Here is a 17,088-nt window from a genome sequence, read left to right as displayed (position 1 = left end):
TTCTTGCACTGTGGCATAGATTTTAAAGTTATGGTTATCGTACTATTCATAAGAAAAACATTTAGCGAGCATTTGAAGCCCTTTATATTTGAGTCCCCGTGTCTTAGTTTAGATGTTTACAAACATTCTTTTTTGAAACTGGATCTCACTATGTAGCCATGCTGGTCTGAAACCCACCCCATAGACCATGTTGGACTTAACTCACAAAGGTCTATGTGTCTCCTACCTCCCACAGTCTGGGATGTAATTCATGGAACTACAGGTCTAGGCAAATAATCTTTAATTCATTTTTCAGCAAATGATTATGATTATTGACTGGTATCCTCCCAAATTTCACAAGAGAAAACATGAGGCATGGTTAAGTTTTAAATAGAGCACAAACTAAAAGGCTCGAGAAAGCATACACACAATCTTTCCCTCTTTCCCTCCCTTCCTCCCTCCCTCCCTCCCTCCCTCCTTCCCTTCCTCCCTCCCTCCCTCCCTCCCTCCTTCCCTCCCTCCCTCCCTCCCTCCCTCCCTCCCTCCTTTCCTCCCACTTAAAAACTCTAATGACAAGATTTGCCTTGCTCAGGGATGTATGGCAGTAGACTCTTAGGGAACACTAGGAGGAAAGATTCCAGGTCTGCAAGGAGATAAGAACTCCAGAGGACAAACAACAGAGTGAAATAACCTGGACGCCTGGGGCTCTCAGAGACTGAACCACCAACCAGAGAACATACACGGGCTGGACTCACACCTTCCCACTCATATGTAGCAGAAGAGCAGCTAGGTTTTCATATAGGTCCCAGTCAACTGGGATGGGGCCTATCAAAAAGCTGTTCCTTATACATGGGATACCTCCTTTTAGCTGAGCTGCCTTGTCTGACCTTGGAGAGAGAGGAGTGTCTACCCTTGCAGAGACTTGAAGTGCCTGGGTGTGGGGATATATAGGGGATCCATGACTGCTCAGAGGTGAAGGGGAAAGGGAACCGGAAAGGACTGTAGAATAGGGAGACTGAGACAGGGTCAGTGAGTTTGATGTAAAGTGAATAAGAAAAAATAAATTTAAATATTTCAAAGAGCATTAAAGTTTTGAAATGAGAGTGAGCTCTCTCTAGAAAGGCTCACCTTAAAGCACAGATCTGTTGTCTGGAAATAATGGCTCAACATAAACAATAGGTAAACATGTGTACTAAACAGGGAATTTCAGCATAAAAATTTTTATTTCATATGGAAAGGAATATAGCTTTGTAAGATCATTTTGTAGAGCTAAACATTAACAAAGTCTAGGACAAGATTTATAATTCTACAATACCAGAATATGTGGAAGGAAATGAACTATTTATATATCCACATTGAAAGCTCCATCTGAAATATGACACAAAAACGTCTTGGACTGCAGTATCAAGAACATTGCTGGTTCATTACAGGATGAAAGTTGACAGAAAACCTCCTAGCAAAAGGTAGTTTTCTGCTGCATTGGACATTTCAAAACTCAAACAGATCATTAGGAAACACAATTTATTACCTGTGATTATGTATGTATAATTCTAAACATGTGGCTTATGCTGTCATTTTTAGAGTTAGAAATTATAAAATTTCAGACTCAGGGACTGGGGGTGTTTATTCATGGTAGAACATTTGCCAATGACACACATGACCTTTAATTCAGTGGCAACTGTGTCAAAATAAAAAATACTGAAGTGGACCAACAGCTGATCTAGCTTATTCTTTGTCTTGGTTCATGACTCACAAACTGAACTACTGAACTATGTAGTAATCCTGGTACTGCTGTTCTTTTGTTGTGTTGGAACAGTCTCCGTATTTCCTGTGTCATAAGCTTTCTAAATATTTGTCTCTGAGTTTTTCAAATCATTTAATATCATTTTAATATTCATACTTAAGTAATTGTCACCATCAAGAACAACACTAAGATTGTAGGGAAGGGAGAGGTAGCAATGAATATCCTAGTAAGAGCACCAGTGTAAGGGGAAGCCCAGGGTCCTGCTAAGACTGAACCCCCAGTGAACTAGACTGGTGGGGGGAGGGCGGCAATGGGGGGAAGGTTGGGAGGGGAACACCCATAAGGAAGGGGAGGGGGGAGGGGGATGTTTGCCCGGATACTAGGAAAGGGAATAACACTCGAAATGTATATAAGAAATACTCAAGTTAAAAAAAAAAAAAAAAAAAGAACCTATTCTGCATACAGGCAACATCCTTTAGGATAACCCATGCTGTAATTGTTTGGGACTCACACAAAGATCAAGCTGCACATCTCCTACCTATGTGTGTGGAGGCTTAGGACCAGCCTCTGTATGTTCTTTGGTTGGTGGTTCAGTCTCTAAGAGCCCTAAGAGTCCAGGTCAGTTGATTTGGTTAGTCTTCCTGTGGCGTTCTTATCGTCTGAGGGACTGCAATCCTTCCACTTATTTTTCCATGACAGTCTTCAAGATCCATCCAATTTTAGCTGGGAGTGTTCATCTAAGTCAGCTTCTGGGTGAACCCTCTCATGGGACAGCCTATGCTAGACTCTGTCTGCAAGCATAACAGGATATCATTAATAGTGTCAGGGACTGTTGCTTGACAATGTGATGGGTTTCAAGTTGGGTAGGCTAGTGGTTGGCTTTTCCCTCAGTCTCTCCTCCAGTGTCCCGCGTGACCTCGCCAGCAAGAATACATGGGAACACACGAATCCTTACTGCAGCTAAACATTTTTTGAATCTTAAGGAGAGGCCCGGGACGCCGGCAGGGCGCGGCTTATATACACCCTAGCGCGGCACATCCACACCTGATTGGTCGCTTACCCAAGATCTCATTAGGCACGCCCCGGAGTGGGCAAAGACCTGGCACGAAGGCACTCTTGCACATGCACACACAGTTAACTTCCTGAAAGGAAGTCGGCTGGCGCGGCGGAGGCCAGCGCCATCTTGTGGTGGCGAATGTTATTGCGGCCCTCTACACTCCAGCCCTGTTCCTTCATTGACTGTAGACAGGAAAAAAATTGGATGTAAAGTTTTGTGGTTGGGTCGATGTTCGAATTGCTCCAGTGGGCTTGCTGTGTAGCTAGAAGAGCCAGTCACCCCAGGTTCTGTATCCCCAAGGCTATGATTCACAACCTCCACTGATTCTTGTGTGCCTCCCCTATCCCATTCTCTGTCTCTCTCTCTGAGGTTGTACCCTCACTCAACACCCTTACAAGTTACAGATCTCCATGTAAGGTTTGTATGTAAGCTTGTGGACATGACCTGTGAATGATTAACAGACTATGGCCATTTTTTATGCGTGATTGACAGGCTGTGAAAATTTCTTCTGGATGACAGAGAGTTGAGAGTTGCTTGTAGATGACTGACAGGACAAGGAGGTTTCCAATGGATGATTGACAGGACTTAGGCAATTCTTATTGATGATTGCCAGGCTGTGGGATTTCCCTATAGATAATTGACAGACTATGGAGGGTTTGCGGACAGATTTTTTGATAAGCTGTGTGTCTTGTGGATGAGTGACAGGCTGTGGGTCTTAGGCTGGATGATTGACACAATGTAGACATGACCTACGGATGCAGTTTTCAGACCACGTGTATCTATGTAAATTCTTACCAACAAATGAACAAGGAAACCCCCAGTCACTAGTACTTTGATTTTTTTTTCATTTCCAAATTTCATTTTTTATGCCCAGGAGTAATGTTTCTGTATTTGCTTCCATCAGGATCACAACATGCTTCTTAGGTAATAGATAAAGTATCAATGGTAACACAGGGACTAAAAGGTAGCAAAGCAGGACTTCACGCTTTATGGTAAAATGGTCAATGTGTGCCTGGACTTACACCAAAATTGGTAAATATCACTATGAGGTGAGAAACAATGGCACCCCAGCTCCTGGATTTTAGATTCAAAATGGTTTAAGCAAAATGAAATGAGGGTCCCAAAGACCAGGGTTCATTTCATAATATTTAAATTTATGAACTGTAAGGATCTTGACTGGCTAAAGAAACAAAAAGGTGTAAGAATGGGACAATCTTGAGAAATAGTAGAATGGGGATTCTACACAGTACATGTGGGAAGTTACATGTGGGGAGTAAATGGACTGACAATGAAAAACTACAGTTCATCAAGTCGGAGTATTTAAAGAATATGTTCAATAAACAGAGGAATATTTTGGAATTAGAATGCATAATTTATTATTTATATGAAACTGCAGCTTAAAGACTAATTAATTAAGCCTTTAGAACTACAAGATGATCAAGAAGCATGTGGACAATGGAATGTCTACTACTGTGCTACTGGTTCTCCTTCCTAAGCTAGTACAGCCTAAAAATAGGAAATAAGGGATAGAGACTGGGGTGCTTGGTAAAACTCAATTGGCAAAACACTTGTCCTGAAAACCTCATTGCAGATGTGGGTATAATGGGATCCCCAAAGCTTACTTTCCTGCAAGTATGAAGATAATTTTGCTCCAAGTCAGAAAATCAAACACACTAGGGATTTGAGTGAGTGAACAGTCTCCAAAATGGAGGGACCAGGGGTGGAACGAAAATGAGGGTTGATGGTCTGTATTCAGTCCATAGAACCCACAGTATAGCAGAACAGAACTGTAAAGTGGCATTGTCCTTTGGCCCAAACACAGTAATCTACGTGGGGGGTAAAGTGAGAGAAAGACAATATCAGTCTCTATCTTTCATATGTGGATCAATGCACAAACAAGATGTACACATGTACACAATGTGAGTACTGGGGTTCAGGGTCATAGATCCAATTCAAAATGTCTTTGACCCATCTGCAAACACAGGTCATATTAGAGTAAAATGTTCTTAGTGAATTTTTTTTTACATAAACTAGACAATGTATTGAAATTTCATAAGATTTTATGATAAATTTTACCATGTTGAGATATATATATATATACCTTTAGAGATGGATGGGCTGTTAAGAGTTCTAGTTTTGATTGTAGAGCTCTCAGTTTTAATTGCTAGCACATTGCTGGTCACTCACAACTATCTGTAACTCCAATTCCAGGGGAACCAGTACTGAATTCTATCACACATACTGCATAGAAAATGCACAGTAGCAAAATCTCCTACATATAAATCTAATCAATTTAATGATATAAAAAGAAAACAAAATGTAATTTCTTTAACTTAAACATGTTAAAGTGCTGAATAGATGGGCTCTAAAAGAAACATTGGAAAAGTATTTATGACTTAATTCAATGATTATGTTTTCTTATAGAAGGCCTAGGATTGGCTCTCTTTAGTTATACAGGCCTCTTATGCCTAGGAGCCCTAAATAGGAATGCAATCCAGTGGGGCTCAGTGAAAAGGAAGGTAAGCATGACCCCTCCCTCTCAGGAGGCAGCCCATAAAATACAGGATGCCCATGATAGACTCTACAGACCCAAGAAGGTAGAAAAAGAAGGGCACAAGAAAGGATATTTGAGAATATAGAATGGTCATGGAAGGCATATGGATGGATGAAAGGAGCTGATTAAGAAAGGAGATAGAAAGGGATAGGGTCAGGCAGGGTTCAGTGTGGGAAGGAGGAGGGAACCATGATAATGAATGGAGATCTGTAACTTGTAAGGGTGTTGAGTGAGGGTACAACCTCAGAGAGAGAGACAGAGAATGGGATAGGGGAGGCACACAAGAATCAGTGGAGGTTGTGAATCATAGCCTTGGGGATACAGAGCCTGGGGTGACTGGCTCTTCTAGCTACGCAGGAAGCCCACTGGAGCAATTCGAACATCAACCCAACCACAAAACTTTAAATCCAATTTTTTTTCCTGTCTACAGTCAATGAAGGAACAGGGCTGGAGGAGAGACTGAGGGAAAAGCCAACCACCAGCCTACCCAACTTGAAACCCATCGCATTGTCAAGCAACAGTCCCTGACACTATTAATGATATCCTGTTATGCTTGCAGACAGAGTCTAGCATAGGCTGTCCCATGAGAGGGTTCACCCAGAAGCTGACTTAGATGAACACTCCCAGCTAAAATTGGATGGATCTTGAAGACTGTCATGGAAAAATAAGTGGAAGGATTGCAGTCCCTCAGACGATAAGAACGCCACAGGAAGACTAACCAAATCAACTGACCTGGACTCTTAGGGCTCTTAGAGACTGAACCACCAACCAAAGAACATACAGAGGCTGGTCCTAAGCCTCCACACACATAGGTAGGAGATGTGCAGCTTGATCTTTGTGTGAGTCCCAAACAATTACAGCATGGGTTATCCTAAAGGATGTTGCCTGTATGCAGAATAGGTTCTTCTAGCTAGATTGTGTCCTCTGACTCAGTGGGAGAGGAAGGGATTAGTCTCACAGAGACTTCATGTTCCAGGGTGGGAAGATAACCAAATGGCCCCTACCCACTGAGAGGAGAAGGAGAGTGGGGCACAAGGGAACAATTATGGGAGAGGCTGACAGGGAGGGGGCAGTGAGCAGGATGTAAAGTAAATAAGTAAATATTAAAATTGAAAATAATTGAAAAAAGTTTCCAGGAAGCATCACATGGCACAACTGAGACTCCAATGAAACAATCAATTTTTACTTCAGTCTACAATTAGACTGAACATTTTATTTTAAAATTTATATATATGATCAATTCTCCCACACAGACTGTGTTTTGATATTCCAATCGATCCTGGAGGAGCATCAAGGGTCTAGGGATCAGGAGCCGCAGCCACTAGAAGAAAAAGAAGAATTATTAACAGTATCATCAGGCACATCACTGGTGATATTGTCATGCCCAGCATCAACAACATCAGTGTCATTATCATCTGGATCAATGTAGAGAGAAACAGTGAGAAGGTGGATGCTTCTCTTGTTATTTTTAATCTCAGAAGTTGCTTCTTTTGGAATGTTGCGGTCAAAGGCTATGCTAACTTCAGAAGTCAGAGTTCAGAATGACAGCATTAAATAGACAATAACATTTAACAGGAAGTTTTCCCGGCTTAGTCATTCAGGAAACACATGTTTTCACTGGAAGTGACAATAATCTCCTCATTCTAGAATAGGAAACATCCAAGTAGGAAAAAATATTACCTGGTCAGTTGTATTTCTCTAAACTGGATTTGTTACATTATGAAAATTATTTTCTATAAATTGAGAAAAAATAAATTTTTCAGGTTCTAGGTTATATGTAAATAGCCCTATAGAAGTATGAAATTTATTAACAAAAGAGACCTAGGTTTCTAGTAAAACAATCTTAATCTATTTTAAGCTACTATTTTAGTTTAACTTACCTGGTCCGACTCTCTTCTTAGTGGGAGCTCCTTGGCCATTTTCTTCATGCCATGCTTGTTGAATTTGGATTTTCATCCATGTTATGATGGATAAAAGTGAGGATATAAGCCATATGAAGAGCAAAAAAGGTATGCGTGGTATCTCTGTTGCCCGAAGATATCCACTCTCCCTGAGAAGGTTCAAGCTATGGTTTATTGGTTCAGCTCGTGCGGAAGCATGAAAAATATCCTCAGCACCCTGAGTAGCAGGCAGACCTTCTTCTACGTCAGGAGTAAAAGAAGATTCCTCATCTGAAGTAGCAGAATCAAATATTTCTTCTTCACTAAGGGATATCAAAAGAGTCAGGCTAGTCATTTGAATGGAGTCAAGGGAATAACAAGTGCAGGAACCAGGAGTGGGCTCTGGGTCAGCATGGGGTTTGTACCTTGTACTCTCCTTGTAAAGAGGTAAATCAACTACATAATCCAATCCAATGTGACTAGCTGGTCCTGAGTCATGACTCTCAACTAACACACTACTGTCAGCAGCACATGTAAGAGACAGCCGAGGTTCAAGAGCAGCCAGACAGTCAGCAACAATGGCAGGATCTGTAGGCTCAGCATCAATAGCAGCCATACTGTCAGCAGGGTGGGTGGACATACTGGACTCAGGCTGAACAGCAGGCAGACAGTCAGCAGTACTGGAGCAATTAGTATGTTCAGGCTCAACAGCAGTCAGAATGTCAGCATGGTGGGTGGCCATAGTTGGCTCTGGCTCAGCAGAGTCCAGACAGTCAGCAGCTTTGGTGGAATTAGTCGGCTTAGGCTCAACAGCTGCCAAACTGTCAGCAGGCTGGGTGGACAGGGTTGTCTCAGACCCAACAGCAGCCTGACAGTCAGCGGCATTGGTAGAAATAGTCGTATCAGGCTCAAGGTCGTCCAGACAGTCAGCAGCAATGTTGGAATTAGGCAGCTCAGGCTCATCAACTGCCATACTGTCAGCAGGGTGGATAGATTTGGTTGACTCGGGATCAACAGCACCCAGAAAGTCAGAAGCTTTGGTGGAATTAGTCAGTTCAGGCTCAATAGCTACCAAACTGTAAGCAGGGTGTGGGGACATAGATGACTCAGGCTGAACAGAATCCAGACAGTCAGCAGGGTGGTTTGACCTAGTTAGCTCAGGCTGAACAGTAGCCAGACAATCAGCAGCTTTGGTGGAAAAAGTAGGCTCAGGCTCAACAGATGCCAAAGTGTCAGCAGGCTGGGTGGACATGGTTGGCTCAGCCTTGAGAGAAGCCAGACAGTCAGCAGCTTTATTGGCATGAGACAGCTCATGCTCAAGAGCAGCCAGACTGTCGGAACGGTGGGTGGGCATAGCTGGCTCTTGTTCAATAGAGTCCAGACCGTCAGCAGCATTGGTAGAATTATTATGTTCAGGCTCAACAGCTGCCAAACTGTCAGCAGGCTGGGTGGACATGGTTGTCTCAGTCCCAACAGAAGCCAGACAATCAGTAGCATTGGTGGAATTAATCAGCTCAGCCTTGAGAGAAGCCAGACAGCCAGCATCTTTGTTGTCATGAGACAGCTCATGCTCAAGAGCAGCCAGAGTGTCGGCACGGTGGGTGGACATAGCTGGCTCTGGCTCAACATAGGCCAGGCAGTCAGCAGCACTGGAGGATTTAGTAGACTCAGGCTCAAGAGCAGCCAGACAGTAAGCAGCATTGGTGGAATGTGTAGGCTCAAGCTCATCAGTAGCCATATTGTCAGCAGGGTGGGTGGACATAGTTGTCTCAGTCCCAACAGAAGCCAAACAATCAGTAGCATTGGTAGAATCAATTGACTCAGCCTTCTGAGAAGCCAGACAGTCAGCAGTGTTGTTGGAATTAGTCAGCTCATGCTCAAGAGCAGCCAGACTGTCGGCACGGTGGGTGGGCTTAGCTGGCTCTTGTTCAACAGAGTCCAGACCATCAGCAGCATTGGTGGAATTATGTTCAGTCTCAACAGCTGCCAAATTGTCAGTAGGCTGGGTGGACATGGTTGTCTCAGGCCCAACAGAAGCCAGACAATCAGTAGCATTGGTGGAATTAATCAGCTCAGCCTTGAGAGAAGCCAGACAGTCAGCATCTTTGTTGGCATGAGACAGCTCATGCTCAAGAGCAGCCAGACTGTCGGCATGGTGGGTGGACATAGCTGGCTCTGGCTCAACATAGGCCAGACAGTCAGCAGAATTGGAGGATTTAGTCGACTTAGGCTCAAGAGCAGCCAGAGAGTAAGCAGCGTTGGTTGAAATTGTAGGCTCAAGCTCATCAGTAGCCATATTATCAGCAGGGTGTGTGGACATAGATGTCTCAGGCTGAACAGAGTCCAGACAGTCAGCAGGGTGGTTTGACCTAGTTAGCTCTGGCAGAACAGTAGCCAGACAATCAGCAGCTCTGGTGGAAATTGTAGGCTCAGGCTCAACAGCTGCCGAACTGTCAGCAGGCTGGGTGGACATGGTTGGCTCAGCCTTGAGAGAAGCCAGACAGTCAGCAGCTTTGTTGGCATGAGACAGCTCATGCTCAAGAGCAGCCAGACTGTCGGCACGGTGGGTGGACATAGCTGGCTCTGGCTCAACGGAGTCCAGACTGTCAGCAGCATTGGTAGAATCATTATAGTCAGGCTCATGAGCAATAGGAATATCAGCAAGGTGGGTAGACATGGTTGTCTCAGACCCAACAGAAGCCAGAATATCAGCAGCATTGGAGGAATTAGTCGACTGGGGCTCAAGAGCGGCCAGAAAGTAAGCAGCATTGGTGGAATGTGTAGGCTCAAGCTCATCAGTAGCCATATTGTCAGCAGGGTGGGTGGACATAGTTGTCTCAGTCCCAACAGAAGCCAAACAATCAGTAGCATTGGTAGAATCAATTGACTCAGCCTTCTGAGAAGCCAGACAGTCAGCAGTGTTGTTGGAATTAGTCAGCTCATGCTCAAGAGCAGCCAGACTGTCGGCACGGTAGGTGGGCTTAGCTGGCTCTTGTTCAACAGAGTCCTTACCGTCAGCAGTATTGGTGGAATTATTATGTTCAGGCTCAACAGCTGCCAAATTGTCAGTAGGCTGGGTGGACATGGTTGTCTCAGTCCCAACCGAAGCCAGACAATCAGTAGCATTGGTGGAATTAATCAGCTCAGCCTTGAGAGAAGCCAGACAGTCAGCATCTTTGTTGGCATGAGACAGCTCATGCTCAAGAGCAGCCAGACTGTCGGCATGGTGGGTGGACATAGCTGGCTCTGGCTCAACGGAGTCCAGACTGTCAGCAGCATTGGTAGAATCATTATAGTCAGGCTCATGAGCAATAGGAATATCAGCAAGGTGGGTAGACATGGTTGTCTCAGACCCAACAGAAGCCAGAATATCAGCAGCATTGGAGGAATTAGTCGACTGGGGCTCAAGAGCGGCCAGAAAGTAAGCAGCATTGGTGGAATGTGTAGGCTCAAGCTCATCCGTAGCCATATTGTCAGCAGGGTGGGTGGACATAGTTGTCTCAGTCCCAACAGAAGCCAAACAATCAGTAGCATTGGTAGAATCAATTGACTCAGCCTTCTGAGAAGCCAGACAGTCAGCAGTGTTGTTGGAATTAGTCAGCTCATGCTCAAGAGCAGCCAGACTGTCGGCACGGTGGGTGGGCTTAGCTGGCTCTTGTTCATCAGAGTCCAGACCGTCAGCAGCATTGTTGGAACTATTATGTTCAGGCTCAACAGCTGCCACACTGTCAGCAGGCTGGGTGGACCTGGTTGTCTCAGGCCCAACAGAAGCCAGACAATCAGTAGCATTGATGGAATTAATCAGCTCAGTCTTGAGAGAAGGCAGACAGTCAGCATCTTTGTTGGCATGAGACAGCTCATGCTCAAGTGCAGCCAGACTGTCGGCACGGTGGGTGGACATACCTGGCTCTGGCTCAACATAGGCCAGACAGTCAGCAGCATTGGAGGATTTAGTCGACTCAGGCTCAAGAGCAGCCAGACAGTAAGTAGCGTTCGTCGAATTTGTAGGCTCAAGCTCATCAGTAGCCATATTATCAGCAGGGTGTGTGGACATAGATGACTCAGGCTGAACAGAGTCCAGACAGGCAGCACGGTGGGTTGACCTAGTTAGCTCCGGCGGAACAGTAGCCAGACAATCAGCAGCTCTGGTGGAAATTGTAGGCTCAGGCTCAACAGCTGCCGAACTGTCAGCAGGCTGGGTGGACATGGTTGGCTCAGCCTTGAGAGAAGCCAGACAGTCAGCAGCTTTGTTGGCATGAGACAGCTCATGCTCAAGAGCAGCCAGACAGTCGGCACGGTGGGTGGACATAGCTGGCTCTGGCTCAACGGAGTCCAGACTGTCAGCAGCATTGGTAGAATCATTATAGTCAGGCTCATGAGCAATAGGAATATCAGCAAGGTGGGTAGACATGGTTGTCTCAGACCCAACAGAAGCCAGAATATCAGCAGCATTGGAGGAATTAGTCGACTGGGGCTCAAGAGCGGCCAGAAAGTAAGCAGCATTGGTGGAATGTGTAGGCTCAAGCTCATCAGTAGCCATATTGTCAGCAGGGTGGGTGGACATAGTTGTCTCAGTCCCAACAGAAGCCAAACAATCAGTAGCATTGGTAGAATCAATTGACTCAGCCTTCTGAGAAGCCAGACAGTCAGCAGTGTTGTTGGAATTAGTCGGCTCATGCTCAAGAGCAGCCAGACTGTCGGCACGGTAGGTGGGCTTAGCTGGCTCTTGTTCAACAGAGTCCTTACCGTCAGCAGTATTGGTGGAATTATTATGTTCAGGCTCAACAGCTGCCAAATTGTCAGTAGGCTGGGTGGACATGGTTGTCTCAGTCCCAACAGAAGCCAGACAATCAGTAGCATTGGTGGAATTAATCAGCTCAGCCTTGAGAGAAGCCAGACAGTCAGCATCTTTGTTGGCATGAGACAGCTCATGCTCAAGAGCAGCCAGACTGTCGGCATGGTGGGTGGACATAGCTGGCTCTGGCTCAACATAGGCCAGACAGTCAGCAGCATTGGAGGATTTAGTCGACTCAGGCTCAAGAGCAGCCAGTGTGTCAGCAGGGTGATTGGACATAGTTGGCTCTGGTTCCACATCAGGCAGACTGTCAGCAGGGTGGGTGGACATGTTTGGCTCAGGCTCAAGGTCAGCCAGATAGTCAGCAGCTTTGGTAGAAGTATTATGTGCAGGATCGTCAGCAGTCATAATGTCAGCAGGGTGGGTGGACATAGTCGGCTCAGGCTCAACAGCTGCCATACTGTCAGCAGGGTTGGTGGACATAGCGGGCTCTGGTGCAACAGCAGCCCGACAGTCTGCGGCATTGGTAGAAATTGTTGGATCAGGCTCAGGGTCAGCCAGACAGTCAGCAGTGTTGTTGAAATTAGTCAGCTCAGGCTCAAGAGCAGCCAGAGTGTCAGCAGGGTGGGTGGACATAGTTGGCTCTGGTTCCACATCAGGCAGACAGTCAGCAGGGTGGGTGGACATAGTTGGCTCTGGTGCAACAGCAGCCTGAACGTCAGTGGCATTGGTAGAAATAGTCGGATCAGGCTCAAGGTCAGCCAGACAGTCAGCAGTGTTGTTGAAATTGGTCAGCTCAGGCTCTAGAGCAGCCAAAGTGTCAGCAGGGTGGGTGGACATAGTTGGCTCTGGTTCCACATCAGGCAGACTGTCAGCAGGGTGGGTGGACATTTTTGGCTCAGGCTCAAGGTCAGCCAGACAGTCAGCAGCTTTGGTAGAATTATTATGTTCAGGCTCATCAGCAGTCAGAATGTCAGCAGGGTGGGTGGACATAGTCGGCTCAGGCTCAACAGCTGCCATACTGTCAGCAGGGTTGGTGGACATAGCAGGCTCTGGTGCAACAGCAGCCTGAAAGTCAGCGGCATTGGTAGAAATCGTCGTATCAGGCTCAAGGTCAGCCAGACAGTCAGCAGTGTTGTTGGAATTAGTCAGTTCAGGCTCAAGAGCAGCCAGAGTGTCAGCAGGGTGATTGGACATAGTTGGCTCTGGTGCCACATCAGGCAGACTGTCAGCAGGGTGGGTGGACATGTTTGGCTCAGGCTCATGGTCAGCCAGACAGTCAGCAGTGTTGTTGAAATTAGTCAGCTCAGGATCAAGAGCAGCCAGAGTGTCAGCAGGGTGGGTGGACATAGTTGGCTCTGGTTCCACATCAGGCAGACAGTCAGCAGGGTGGGTGGACATAGTTGGCTCTGGTGCAACAGCAGCCTGAAAGTCAGCGGCATTGGTAGAAATAGTCTGATCAGGCTCAAGGTCAGCCAGACAGTCAGCAGTGTTGTTGGAATTAGTCAGCTCATGCTCAAGAGCAGCCAGACAGTCAGTAGCATTTGTAGAATTTGTCGGGTCAGGCTCGGCAGCATCCAGGCTGTCAGCAGTAGAGGTGGAAGCTTCACGATCAGCAGTAGCCTTAGGAATAGAATTTCTATGCTCAGAAGACACAGCATAGAAATTATCTGTTTTATATTTTTCATCCTAAAACGAAAATTAGCAGTGATACTTTTGATTGAAAATTTACTGATTTTATTCATTCTATCACCCTTCTGATAATGTCAGAACCTGGATTCATAGTCCCCAAACTATTTGTGTATTCTGTCGAAAGTTAGCACTACATTCAGTGACATTCAGTGAAGTCTGCTTCCTGTCTGCTTGAGTAATTGGCCCAGAGTTTTTCAAAGTCTTTACTGTGGATCTCTTTAGGTTTATACTTAGATTTCTTCTGCTCTTTGCTACCTAAAGTCATTTTTCCTTGTAAGATGGAAATATATAAATAGAAAGGACAAAATGTGACTCTTGGCCTTTGATGTTTTGCTCTGCTCTTCCTCTAAATAGTGATTTTGTAATATTCACTTTCCTTCATATTCTATGGTTCATTCTGCAATATTTCTCTCTAAAACTCTACAAGTAAAAAGGCCACCTCCCTCCCTCCGCCCCTCCCTCCCTCCTCCCTCTCTCTCTCTCTCTCTCCCCCGTCTTTTTGTACTTTCTGCTGCACTACCCCTCAAGTAGCCACTTTTCTTATTCCTTCGTGAGAGAGATGGGAATATTCTTTATACCAAATCTTTCTCTGGATAATCACCTTCTCTTTCATGCAATTAAGCATCACTTTTAAACGAGGTGCTTCATTCTATAAACTAAGGTTACATTGATTACTTAGCATTAAGGGTGGGTACTAAGGAAATGTCTACATTCCAGTTTGAGAGATTAAAGGTCTGTGCAAAGGCTGAACCACAGCAATTAGTAGAAATTTGTTTATAAGTAAACAACGCAATCTGGGAGGAGGGCACAGTATCGTCAACTATTCTGTAACATCATGACTATTGCTACACTTACAGGATGTATATTAAGACCTCATCCAGCACCTCTGTGGTGGCTTGAATGTCAACAGCCCCATAGGCTCACATTATGCTTGCTGTGCAGAGTGCTGAATTATTTTCAAAAGGAGTAGGTGGTGGGGCTGTTTTGTAGTAAAACTGTTGCCAGGATGAGGTTTAAGATTTCAATAGAGAGACAGAGCTGGAAACAGAGTAGAACAACAGTGCTTTCTTTTGGCATCTGAGACACCGCCGGAACCTGAAGGGACCGACCATATAAACAGTTCTCTGCACCCAAATCCCGTGGGAGGGAGAGCTAAACCTTCAGAGAGGCAGACATGCCTGGGAAACCAGAAGAGACTGCACTCTGCACACATTACTGACTCCAGAGGAAAACACCAAACGCCATCTGGAACCCTGGTGCACAGAAGCTCTGGGAAAGTGCAGCTCAGAACTTCCTGGTGGCTGCCGCCGCGGAGAGCTCATAAGCAACACCCCATGAGCAACCTTGAGCCTCCGGATCACAGGTAAGACCAACTTTTCTGCTCCAAGTGACCTACCTGGTGAATTCAGGGCACAGACCCACAGGAACAGCTGAAGACCTGTAGATAGGAAAAACTACACGCCCCAAAGCAGAACACTCTGTTCCCATAACTGGCTGAAAGAAAACAGGAAAACAGGTCTACAGCACTCCTGAAACACAGGCATATAGGAGAGTCTAGCCACTGTCAGAAATAGCAGAACAAAGTAACACTAGAGATAATCTGATGGCGAGAGGCAAGCACAGAAACCCAAGCAACAGAAACCAAGACTACATGGGATCATCGGAGCCCAATTCTCCCACCAAAGCAAACACGGAATATCCAAACACACCAGAAAAGCAAGATCTAGTTTCAAAATCATATTTGATCATGATGCTGGAGAACTTCCAGAAAGACGTGAATAACTCCCTTAGAGAACAAGTAGAAGCCGATAGAGAGGAATCGCAAAAATCCCTGAAAGAATTCCAGGAAAACATAAATAAACAAGTAGAAGCCCATAGAGAGGAGTCACAAAAATCCCTGAAAGAATTCCAGGAAAACACAATCAAACAGTTGAAGGAATTGAAAATGGAAATAGAAGCAATCAAGAAAGAACACATGGAAACAACCCTGGATATACAAAACCTAAAGAAGAGACAAGGAGCTGTAGATACAAGCTTCACCAACAGAATACAAGATATGGAAGAGAGAATCTCAGGAGCAGAAGATTCCATAGAAATCATCGACTCTACAGTCAAAGATAATGTAAAGCGGAAAAAGCTACTGGTCCAAAACATATAGGAAATCCAGGACTCAATGAGAAGATCAAACCTAAGGATAATAGGTATAGAAGAGAGTGAAGACTCCCAGCTCAAAGGACCAGTAAATATCTTCAACAAAATCATAGAAGAAATCTTCCCTAACCTAAAGAAAGAGATACCCATAAGCATACAAGAAGCCTACAGAACTCCAAATAGATTGGACCAGAAAAGAAACAGCTCCCGTCACATAATAGTCAAAACACCAAACGCACAAAATAAAGAAAGAATATTAAAAGCAGTAAGGGAAAAAGATCAAGTAACATAAAGGCAGACCTATCAGAATCACACAGACTTTTCGCCAGAAACTATAAAATCCAGAAGATCCTGGAGAGATGTCATACAGAACCTAAGAGAACACAAGTGCCAGCCCAGGTTACTGTATCCTGCAAAACTCTCAATTAACATAGATGAAGAAACCAAGATATTCCAGGACAAAACCAAATTTACACAATATCTTTCTACAAATCCTGCACTACAAAGGATAATAAATGGTAAAGCCCAACATAAGGAGGCAGGAGATACCCTAGACGAAGCAAGAAACTAATCGTCTTGGCAACAAAACAAAGAGAAGAAAAGCACACAAACATAACCTCATATCCAAATATGAATATATCAGGAAGCAATAATCACTATTCCTTAATATCTTTCAACATCAATGGCCTCAACTCCCCAATGAAAAGACATAGATTAACAAACTGGATACGCAACGAGACCCTGCATTCTGCTGCCTACTGAGGAAACACACCTCAGAGACAAAGACAGACACTAACTCAGAGTGAAAGGCTGGAAAAGAACTTTCCAAGCAAATGGTCAGAAGAAGCAAGCTGAAGTAGCCATTCTAATGTCAAATAAAATCAATTTTCAACCAAAAGTCATCAAAAAAGATAAGGAAGGACACTTTATATTCATCAAAGGAAAAATCCACCAAGATGAACTCTCAATCCTAAATATCTATGCCCCAAATACAAGGGCACCTACATACATAAAAGAAACCTTACTAAAGCTCAAAACACACATTGCACCTCACACAATAATAGTAGGAGATTTCAACACCCCACTCTCATCAATGGACAGATCATGGAAAAAGAAATTAAACAGAGACCTAGACAGATTAAGAGAAGTCATGAGCCAAATGGATTTAACGTATATTTATAGAACATTCTATCCTAAAGCAAAAGGATATACCTTCTTCTCAGCTCCTCATGGTAC

At 44.7% G+C, this 17,088-nt stretch overlaps 1 protein-coding gene across 1 annotated transcript; it reads right to left on the bottom strand.

The window, feature by feature from the left end:
- Positions 1-6,513: 6,513 nt before the first annotated feature.
- On the bottom strand, positions 6,514-14,095 carry LOC134482474 (uncharacterized). Its single transcript, XM_063275940.1, has 3 exons — positions 7,640-14,095; positions 7,215-7,537; positions 6,514-6,655 (listed from the first exon to the last, which is right to left on the bottom strand). Exons 1-3 carry the CDS (start codon positions 13,408-13,410, stop codon positions 6,633-6,635), a joined length of 6,117 nt encoding a protein of 2,038 aa, XP_063132010.1. The 5' UTR covers positions 13,411-14,095; the 3' UTR covers positions 6,514-6,632.
- Between the last annotated feature and the right edge of the window lie 2,993 nt (positions 14,096-17,088).

This window comes from Rattus norvegicus, chromosome 16 (genome assembly GCF_036323735.1).
Source record: "Rattus norvegicus strain BN/NHsdMcwi chromosome 16, GRCr8, whole genome shotgun sequence".
NCBI classification, from domain to species: Eukaryota; Metazoa; Chordata; class Mammalia; order Rodentia; family Muridae; genus Rattus; species Rattus norvegicus.
The sequence above is the reverse complement of the archived record's forward strand: the minus strand, read 5'-3'. Positions and strand labels throughout refer to the sequence as shown.

Coding starts and splice junctions, on each gene's coding strand:
- LOC134482474 (XM_063275940.1), bottom strand. CDS start 13,410: ATGTCCACCCACCCTGCTGACTGTCTGCCTGATGTGGAACCAGAGCCA. Junction 7,538..7,639: donor CTTTACAAGGAGAGTACAAG/GTACAAACCCCA, acceptor GATATCCCTTAG/TGAAGAAGAAATATTTGATT. Junction 6,656..7,214: donor TAAGAAGAGAGTCGGACCAG/GTAAGTTAAACT, acceptor TTTTTCTTCTAG/TGGCTGCGGCTCCTGATCCC.